General features: G+C 37.0%; 1 protein-coding gene across 11 annotated transcripts in view; it reads right to left on the bottom strand.

The window, feature by feature from the left end:
* Positions 1–888: 888 nt before the first annotated feature.
* The window catches only part of METTL8 (methyltransferase 8, tRNA N3-cytidine), a 30,567-nt gene continuing 20,501 nt past the window's right edge, over positions 889–10,954 (bottom strand). For 6 of the 11 annotated variants that reach the window (XM_067299074.1, XM_067299075.1, XM_067299079.1 and 3 more), the window contains 6 exons: positions 10,758–10,807; positions 8,220–8,283; positions 7,747–7,886; positions 4,561–4,667; positions 4,401–4,466; positions 889–3,023 (listed from right to left, as the gene is read on the bottom strand). In XM_067299074.1, coding sequence (XP_067155175.1) covers positions 2,833–3,023; positions 4,401–4,466; positions 4,561–4,667; positions 7,747–7,886; positions 8,220–8,283; positions 10,758–10,807 — 618 coding nt within the window. In that variant the 3' untranslated portion in view covers positions 889–2,832. Of the gene's footprint in view, positions 3,031–4,400; positions 4,467–4,560; positions 4,760–7,746; positions 7,887–8,219; positions 8,284–10,757; positions 10,808–10,954 lie in introns of those variants that run through there. The other 5 variants (XM_067299078.1, XM_067299076.1, XM_067299083.1 and 2 more) reach the window with 5 other exon arrangements.

Below are 10,954 nucleotides of genomic sequence, written 5' to 3'. Positions count from 1 at the left end.
TAAGGAAAAAGCAAAAGCAGGTGTATCATAAACCTGCCAGCACTGTTGCAGACACATGTGCATAGCACATATAAACTACAACAAATGAAACTTTCCATCTTTGTAATAAACTGAAATACATTGTGCACATATGCATGAAAGATAAAGCCTATAATATTCCCCTAAGACACAAAAGTACGGTACCTCTTGAGAGAAATAGCCTTTGAAGATGGGTCTTTCCATCTCAAATCCTTACCCCAATTTGTTTGCCCAGGTTTCACCCTATTTTTGTGACAGATCAGTCCCCCTTTTCCTCTCACCTCCTTCATTCCTTTTCACTGGTTCCTAGGCCCAGTGTCCTCCTCCGTCTCACTGTCCCCCTTTACACATCTCCTCCCTATGTGGCCCATGCTGTCCTGTTCCTTATTTCCCTGTTCAGTTCTGCATCTCATTCTCTTTGCTTTGTCAGTCTGTCCAAACAAACAAATGTCTAATCTTTGTTCCAAACGTAGAGAAAAGCTATTTAAATGGTGACCTGTATTACAAACAATTAAAATATTTAATATTTATTTAATGTGTACATATGGTTTCTTTCCAAGGCTGTTTAACCACCCATTATGAAGGTGCCTTAAAAGAAGGAAGAGTTGATATAGGAAATGTCTACTATTATCAACTTTACAACAGTTCAGACTAGTTACAATTCACTTTACAGTGGATACTCTACAGTCCTACAAATAGTAGCTGATCTTATTACTTCTAAAAGGGGCACTGTTCAGACAACACTTCAGCTGCAAGGTGTGGAACACAGAGCACCAATTTTGCTCAAGGCCATAAGAGAACTGGTTTCTTCTGATGTCACATTTTTGTTTAATTAACATAGCATATTAAAATCCTGCCAGAATCAACATATCAGTGTTAGAGTCAAAGCAAACAGGATTTTGTTTTATTATGGAAAATCTACATCACACATATGGATAAGATTTTACGATACTCCAGAGCTTATCACCACCATCAACCTCTGGCAAAATTATACAACTGAAAATGCTTTGTATTAGACTCAGAGCTATGCATACCAAAAAGCACACTTAATAGCATAGGGTAGCAACTTCCTTAAAATATAAGCAGATTTAGATTTAGATTATTTAGATTTCCCATGCAAACTCTGCAGTGTCCTAAAACTTAGGGCTTGAAAAAACACTGTGATGTTTTAACCTTTAATCTGATTTATACCACAAAGCTTCCTAAGCCATTTAATTCATAAAACAGTATCTTACTCTAGTGGAAGTTTAGAAAATACAAGAAACACAGGATCAGATCCTACCTTCAAGGACCCCTTATTGCACCTGAATTCATGAAAGGTATTTGATTTTATGGAAAATAAGCAGGTCCTTCATTCTATCAAAGGTAATGAAGATATTTAGGCATTCAAATATAGATTTTTTTCCTTCTAGAAGACAACCAGTTACTTAGCTTAGTAGCTAACAATTGGCAAAAAAAATGGGTTGTCAGTTGTGACATGCTTACCCTTCAGATTAAAAGAAAAGAGATTTTGAGAGTGTCACTATATTAATGACACTCAAAACTGCACATTCCAAATTGTATGTGTTCTATACCCTTGTTAAAGTAACACAGACACCTGTTTCTTGTCCTCTCTTCCTTGTGGTTAAGTGATTGTAAAACTACATTTAAATAAGCAGATATGGCATGTTTTAATACTAGCTCAACTGTCTCAGTATCATGGTTTACCTCTGAAAGCAGTGTTTGCATTTTGGTTTTCTCCTTAAAAGCACCTGAAATATTAGTGCATTCTTGTCTTTTTACTGTCTCTCCATAGCATCAACAGAAGATCATGGTGTCTCGTTTCTAAAACTCAAGCCCTAAGAAACCCGCTTCTTTCTGTAAACACCAAAAATATCTCAGCCATTTCAGTGTGGATTATACTATCCCATAACAATACTAATAAGTACACTGGATTACTCTTTTTGATCCTCCCTCTAGTGTCTCTGATATGTATCATAAAAATAATATTTCTATTCATCCAGGCAAATGGTGAACAATTTGATTTAGGCACTGTTTTGGCATTTTGGTAATCCTTTCCTATGTGATATGTTGTTCAGCTAGCAGCTTAGGGTACTTCAAACATAATGTATGTGTTAGCTGTTACACACACTTGAGTTTGGCACGTTTGTTACGAGCATGTAGATGGAAAGTGGAGACTTCAGAGAAATAAGCCAGTCACAGTGGAGGATGGCAATCACTGACTAATCTGGTACCTATGAACCACATATATACCATGTGCAGTTAGTATGAAATAATAACTTTCATGCAAATCAGAAAGAGATTCTGTCAGAACCTTCCTTCTAATGAATGTTCAAGGTAACGATTCGTCGTTTATGCACCAAGAAATTTCCTCCAAAAGAGGAAATACAGTTGCAAGACAGTGGTTAAAGGAGACATGACTCAGAAGTTAAGACAGCAGGCTTTGCAGTGACAGCGAGAACAGATATCCTCATTCTCTAAACCTCTGAAAGAACTCTGCTCAGTCCAATACTTTTTAACTGTGAATTTCAACAGGAACTGGATACATGTTAATATTTATTGAGTATTCACATTCAGCGAAGTAAAATAGTTCAAGGTCATAGTTATGAACAGATTAATGCATATCCCTTTACTATATATAAAGCAGAAGTTAGAGAGACAATTTTTTCCAGATCATTTTCAAATATATACATTCACAAAACATCAAGGAAAGGTTTTCAGTTCAATATTTTTCTCCTTTTCAGTGGATAACACAAGATTTATAGGGAATATACATACTCAAATTTGCTTCAGTTTCTGGATTTTATGATATATTTAGCCATAAGGGTGCCTTTTGGTTGTTTCTTCAGGACTACTCAGAGATAGCAGCAATGGTTTTCGGAACTTGCTCTGTATCCAGACTCGCTGCATTTTGACTTTTTTCTTCCTGTTGACTTGTAATCGCCGATCAACTAAATTCTGTACTTCAGTTAATCCAGCCAAGTTGAACATGTTCCATACCTCATCTGTTTTCTCATATGAAGAATTATTATAATTAAAAAAAGACATTTGTAGAATGTAGTAATTAACAACCTGCAGTTTATTCAAAGATGGAACTAATTCTATTTTGTTATCTGAAAGATCATGGAAACTGCCTGTAAAAAGTCTTCTGTTAAGAAATCCATTTTCCCAGTTTTCAATTTATATTACAGAAGAAATGTCATGCTGAGACCCAAAGCGCATAGGTTATTATTTATGGCAGTCACAGATCCCCTTTCTTAGAGGATTCAGATATGCTAGAGCTGAGGAAAACAAATATACAAAGCTTCTTTTTCATGAGTAAGCATAAAACAGAATTTCAAAAACTGAAAAGGCTCTTGGAATTCAAACAATTTCCCAAACATGTCCTAGATCCTCTTTCTCACCTCTAAAATTACCCCAGCTGGGAGAAATCCTGATCTATCTCAATTATTTACAGTCTAGGCTGTAGAGAAGAAAAGTAGTGCAATGCTAACTTTTACAATTTCCAGCTGCTGGTCTTTAGTCTGTCAGACTAACCTGACTGCCAACAGAACCAGGTGAATGGAAGAGAAAAGGGAGAAAAGGGCAATAGTCATCCATAGTCAAGAATTTCAGCTTAGCTCCTGGAGAAAGAGCTGCCATATAGCCAGGACTCACCAACATGGCAGAACAAAATATCAGAGCCTGCACAGCTGCCCATTATTTTTCCAGGCATGTTTATCTGAATTTTAAGAATACATCAAGTACATCTTTAAATAACAGTATTTGAGAATCTCACTAGATACAGGATGCTTAAACAAAGAGAAATTCCAGCAATAGCTGCAAGCAATCTTGTAGATCCCTGGATCCAACAAGCAGAGGTAAGACTTTTCCTGGAGTGTGTCATTAACGACAACCAAGAAAAAGTTATTAACAAGAAGCTTTTTATAGGTTAGACTTATAGATTTATCTCCTGCAAAAAATGATTTATTGTATCTGGGAATTTAGAACCAAACTAGACACATTTTACTGGTCAGACAGATTTTGTGCTCTCTTCATGGCTCTGTTACTGTAATTTTCTAAGCTCACAGATCTGATGCAACGATGTTGCTATAAAGAAAACATGTCTTGCCAGACAGAGACACACACAAAGCGGCTAAATAAAAATAACTTATTTATAGTAACTCCAGTTTCTGTAACAACATGGCCAGGTCAAAAAAATCTGTTGTCTGAAAAGGGAAATACTTTTTCACAAAAGCTAACTTTGGGCTTTTTAAAAGCAGAGAATGAAAAAAAAAAAAGAAAAGAAAAGGCTTCAGAATTCTGTTTCAAGATGAGCTTTTGTAACCCAAATCATCTTGAGAGACACACAACACTTTCTATAAAACTAAACCATTTTATACCTTTGGTAAAGAAATAAACTCTGGTTCCATCTCCTCGTACATAAAAATTTTCTGACAAGCAATGACCTAGGAAATTAAAACAGTAAAGAGAAAAGCCATGTCACTGTTTTCAAAGAGAGTTTTAAATAAACAGTAAAATACAAAAACATTCAGTAGTTACCTTTTCTAAAACGAAGTTGAGATGTATCATATCTTCCATAGTCTCGAAATAACAACATTCCTCCAGGTTTCAGTAGTTTAGCCAATCTATTTACAACCCTTTGCATCCTTAGAAAATAGATGGAATCCTCATGAGATTTCCAAAGAAAACTGTTTGGGTTTTTTTTCTAGATGCTTGAAATATACATAGATTTCTGAAACTAAAGTGAGAAGATGTGTCTATATTTACTATGGAAAGGCCAGACACTAGCAGACAGGAAGAACTCTTTACAAATAAAGTCTAGGACAAAAATTTGTAAGGAACTGTCATTACAGAATACAAACTAGAAAGAAAAAAAGGAGGAGTCCTTTTCCTTCCCTTAAACAGAATCTCAAGGATGGATCAAAACACAGTTTTTGAGTATATGGGTCACATGAGCCAGGCAGATATGTGACAAACAATGAATGAATAATTAACTATGTTCACTGGTGAGCTAGGTTGAGCTCTTTCTTTGTACCCCGCAAAATCAAGGGTTTGGAAGGCAGACAAAAACTTATCTAACTTCTTTATGGAGGTAATTATCACACACACAAAGTCAGCACCTGAATACCTAACTGTGGAGAATGGAAAGAGGGTAGTACCTGAAGAAAGTAGTACCTGAAGGGTAGTACCTGGAGAAAGGCATCTGGTAGAATTTAATCTGGAGATATTGGCAGTTAGGGGAGGAAAGTCTACATCCTCCAAAATGCTGAAACGTTTGTGCATCTTGACCATAACTAACATCACCTCTTCCCTATTAAGACCACACCAGCCAGACATACGTATTCTAGAAATAAGCATCATACTCCATACTCTTTCCCCTTCTCTGGCCCAGAGCATCTTCCTTCTTATTTAGGCTTACCTTGGAGCTTCTCATAAATATATTTATATTATTCTGCAAAGTACCTTACTAATCAATAATGCTCGACTCTTTCAAAACAACATATGGGACTCAGGTTCTCCACAATCACAAAAGACCACAAAAGGCCATATGCACCTGGCAGGCAGCAAGGTAGAAGAGACAGCAAGCCTAATTCAACCCTTCCTCCCTCAGGGAAGTGGATGGGCAGTGTGGGAGATGTGAAACCAGAGGGAGGGTAATTTAATGGATAGGAAAGCCAGGGTGCTGTATCTGAAAAGAACTAGAGAAAAGAAATTCCTCCTTAAATATGCAAGATCAGTATACCATTATTGCATAACAAGAGAATATCCTTACACCGCTCCTGCGTCTTGAGTCAGCTTTCTCCCATTTGGTCCTAACAGCAGTGTAGACATCCTATCTTGACTTTTAAGGTGCTGAATTAGGAAATAATTCATCAGAAAATAATAACATACCTCCAAAAAAAAAAAAAAAAAAAAAAAGGGAGCATACACTTTTTGAGCGTGGGATTTCCTCAGAGGAAGCCAAGTGCTTTAAAAGTTCTCATTTTTCATGCATGATATTGGCAACAAAATAGAAAAAGGTAGCTCCACATAAGAATAAGGGATTGCTCAAGAAAGGTTACGCATAGAACTACACACTTTACCTACATAAACATAAGTTTTGTGCACAGAAAAAGAAAGTGCTGTGAGAAATCTGATCTTTTAGGACTAGACCACATTAATCACATAGCATGAGGAAAGTTTAGTATCTTTCAAATTCTGAGACCAACTTTAAGAGGGGACTGCTAGCAGAAGACAAGTGTGTTACCTTTTAGGTACAAGAGTAGCAATTGTCAAAAAATCAAACACAAGTGCCCAAAGAGAAACAACGAGGCAACAATGGTGCTGAATACAACTGTGTATCTCTCATGCATGTTTTCCAGGTCTCCTAAGTACATATATCTGAAGTTCTGCACCATCACTCTCTTGGTTTTCTTTTCCAATCTCCCTCATTTCAAAATTTGGATATTTGTATACTAAGCAACAAGGGGCTGGATTACATTTGTCTTTATAGAGTCATTTTAATTCTAGAAGATGAGTGTAATGACCCACAAACCTTTGGAAACTGGATTTTATCACACAAATAATTAAACAGGTATCTTTACATGCATACATACATATTTGCAAAAACATCCATGTCAGCCTTTGGCTGCTAACATAGGGAGAAAGACAAACACATTTATTCTTAAATGATTACCAGAAAAAGACCCACAAGTTTTAACAGAACATCTGATTACTGCTTCTACAGGCAAAGTGATTCAATGAATGTGTCTCTATTGTCCAATTTCCTCCTGGCTGCATCACTGCAGTTACAGAGATCTGAAATCTACAGCTTGAATTGCTTTTGAAATCTGGACCCAGGCATTGCATGACTCATACGCTCATCTCTGAACAAACAGGAAGGAGCAATATCCTATATGGGAAAGATTTTTCTGTAAAGCTAATCATTAATAACTTAGGGAGGCAGGCAGGGAAGCAGGCCTCAGATTTAGGCAAATATTGTTCTGTTTGCCAAGCCCATTTTAATGACATTGTTAAAGCAATAAATGTCCTATCGCACACAGAGCATGAATTTCCCTTCATATGGTCTAGCTAAAGGAAGAGTCAAGTAGTTTAACTTACATGCATTCTTTTGCACTTTTCCCATTAAAAAGTGTATTTTCAAAATTAGCCAGCTTTAAGTCCTTAAGTTTGGTTCATTAGACATTGAGAGGCATTAGTAATAAGGCTAATAGCTCTCAGCATAATACCATGCATGCAAATTAGATTAAGTTTTCCTAATCCAAACAAGCTACACAATTCTGAATGCGTTTTGGTTTAAGAGGCCAGCCTGTATGCATCTGTGTGTGGCTAAATCAGCAACCTAAATCTTTATCAATATATTGTAAGATGTTAAATCAAGAATGTTTGCTTTTGATCACTAAGAGTAATTTTCTTTTGAAAGACTAGCAGTCTGTTTCTGAATTTGTAATTTTCTTGAAGCACTGTCAGTTTTAATAGGGATGTATTTTGTTAGAAACTCATTTTATTTTGATGGAGACAGGAGGTTCACTAATGAAGTAGTCTGACCAGCTTCTCTTTCTAAGCCTGAAAATGGGAAACAGCATTTAAAATACCTTGTTTTATATATATCATATCTTACTAAATAATAAATTAAAGATTCATCATCTTCCTTTGATATTCTTGAAAACCTTTAGTGATAAAAGAGATTTAACCCGTTTGCTTTGCCCTTTAGTCTTCATTTACCTGTCAGGATGAATAGCAGAGAGCACAAAGACAAGGAGAATGACATCCAGGATCTCATCAGGAAAAGGATAGGGTAAAGCATCATCACACACATCATGAACAAAGGCAAAACACCAGGCTGAATTGTAGGATGAATGTGACTGTCAGGAAAAAGATGAAAAGAGGCACAGAGAGAACAGTAGTGGTTAATACGTTTACTATGACTCAAGAAACTTTTTTTCTTCAATTATTCAGTATTGTAAAACATTTCATATAAAAGCCTATTCTGCCTGGTATCTTGCTCAAGCTGAGAAGCAAGCTCACTGATGGTATTCATTCCTCTCTTGTACAGAGTAAGACTTTGTTCTTTGGAATACTGAAAACTTCAGTTAAAAGTTGTCAAAGCCATCATGTTCTTTTTCATGAAGATGGCTTCCTGGCAGCCTCCTGAATTACAGGCTTATAAGGTACTCTAAAGTGAGCATATGAATTACCTTTACCAGCTCCACTGCTCCTGAAGCAAAATCACAACAGTATAGAAAGGTGCCAGGTGTATTGCTAGAAAAACAAAACCAACATCAGTTAAAGAATTATTATTGTAAAAGATGAAAGTCTACATCATTGGTCTTGGAAGTACATGCGGCCCTTTGGGGTTCTCTGCAGGTTTGATCAAGCATGCCTTATTGATGTCTAGCACATGGAAAGCCACATAGCTTGTAATGAACCAATAGGGCAGACAGATTCGTAAGAATACCAACAGGCAGTTAGTATAAAAAGAAGAATTATAGCCTTGTCAGGGAGGAAGTGGAAAGGAAAAGAAAGAAGGTCACAGAGGGCTGTCAGGATTGATGGCCATGTCCTAGTGCTGTATTACATAAATACACATGAATAGGTCATATTTTCTTACAGAAGCATTGAACTAAGTCTCTATCATTAGCCTATGTAAGCAGGCTAATTAGCAATATGGGTTTTTTTTCAGGGCCGCAAAAGTCATACACAGTTCTGAAGAGGTCTGGGTTCCCAAGTGCCACCTGCTGTGCTTTTGATTAGATTAAGCAGTATTGGTTCTTTCCCTCCACTATCCTCTCTGTTTTATAACCAAGATGAATACAAATTTCCTGTAGCACTGTTTTCTCTTCCTCCCATTCATGACTAAGCCAGCTGCAAATTTCCTTGTGCTGTGCATCAGATACTAGTAACTCTGCGGAGAAGTTTTTCTCACCTCCTGAAAACCCATCTATAAGAAAGTGAGCAAAGCCCTCAAAACCCAACTGAGGGACAATCTCATGATCAACTCATGACCAGATACTCTCTCCTAAAATATTGGAGATTTTGGATAGAGGGTTCCTTTAGAAAGGAAACTGAAGAAATATGGCAGTGCCTATAAGATCTCACAGTATATGAAGCTGAGCAAGTGACCTGTCTCTGAGGGCTCATCAGGTTGTGGACCAAAATTTATTCCCATCTTTATGACTGAACAAAAATTTCATCAGGTCTGTGACCACCATGAGGGTCTGTGAGCTTAGATCTTTACCACGGATGAGGACAAGCAGCTAGGCTTTGTACCCAGTCAGTCGCTTGGGAAAGGTCAAGCTACTTACCCTGACTTCTTAGGTGTAGGTTCATTTTTTTTAAAGCAGAATAGGAGCTCTGTTGAAGGTCAATTTAAAACAAAGACACAGCTTGATCTGGATGGTTATTTCATGATGCTTTCTATTAAAAAGCAGTGACTGAATTTTTATTGGGGGGGGGGCCGTTTTAAAATTATGTAACAAACCTAAGTGGAATTTTTTTGTAGCCACAGTGTAACTATACTTGACTCTGGCTTCTTTTGGTGTGCATACTAAAGGCAATTTTTATATTATTAAATACAGAGTAGAAACAACTGTGTTATAAAGCTATTTAAGACATAAGAGATGCTTCCATCAGCTCGTATACAAGACAAATGTGTGAGTTGTTCAATGCACTGATCTGATCATCTGAAGGATTTGCATAAGAATAGAGATCTCAAGGAAAAATACCAAATGAATGGATCCTTAATTATCAAAAATGCTAACCTATGACTAATGCCTCCTGTGAGGAAAACACAAAAGTTTGTCTCATCTTTTTCAATAGAGACACTTAGGATCCTTCCCCTATGCAGCATTATTTCTCAAACTTTTCATGTGACACAGGGCTCCCCTTTCCTTTCATGTGTCTGAAGCAAAGCAACTGTTTTGGGATGAAGATGCATTGCTAACATTGTAATGGGTTTCATGTATGACCCTGGCACACCACTTGAATCCTCCTAGTCTGTTTCCATATCTGCAAAACGGAGTACTTTCACGTAGTGGTGATCCTAGTAATCAGAATTGGTTTATAGAATAGTAAGAACTGTGCTGTACACAATCTCTTGGAGACATGTACATAAAGAAATCAATTCCAACCTCCCTTGATACACACATAACCTTTCCAATAAAACCTGCCTTCCTATCACGGAGGACATGCTGTCATAACACCTTTTTCTGAAAACAGAAGCTAAGTGGATTAGGTGTCTCAGGGAATTAAGTAATGCAATACAGGACTTGTGCTTTCCTTGGCACTAAAACCTGAAGCAATATGACAAAGTGTTATTAGCCAAATTTGGAATAATACAACTTCTTGCCAGTAAATCATGTACCATTATTTACTGTCTTTGATTTTGGCTCTTTGAAGAGACAGTATCTGGTAGCTGTATGGAGACATACGAGACAAGGGACGAGGAAATTTAACCTGCCTGAGACTAACTACAAAATGTCAGCCTGAATGCATCTGAAAACAAACCTACCTCCTCGTCAGCACACATGGTCCCCTCAAGACTAGAACTGAATAGTGTAAGGAATATATTGAAATGGCACTACCCACATTTTTTGTGGTCTGGAAGCAATCAGAAATTCAGGGCTCTAAAGAAGTCCAGGCAACACTTCTTGCAGCACTGGTCTAGCACCAAGATTTGAAGAAAATACAGAAGATGAGAATGCAACTTTTCTATTTGAAAATCTGGCACTACCTACCACAGAACTTTCAAAATAGGAAAGACACTATTTCCAGCACCACAACCAACCTAGAATCGAGAGAGAAACAAAAAGTTAAAATAAATAAGCAAATAAAACCTCGTACTTTAGGATTTTTGTCTTAAATTGGTGGTAGGCAGGACCCGTGAGACCTGAAGATATGTTGGACAGAAAAGGAATAAATTGCTTATACAAAA

Source organism: Apteryx mantelli, chromosome 6 (genome assembly GCF_036417845.1).
Source record: "Apteryx mantelli isolate bAptMan1 chromosome 6, bAptMan1.hap1, whole genome shotgun sequence".
Lineage (NCBI taxonomy): Eukaryota > Metazoa > Chordata > Aves > Apterygiformes > Apterygidae > Apteryx > Apteryx mantelli.
The sequence above is the reverse complement of the archived record's forward strand: the minus strand, read 5'-3'. Positions and strand labels throughout refer to the sequence as shown.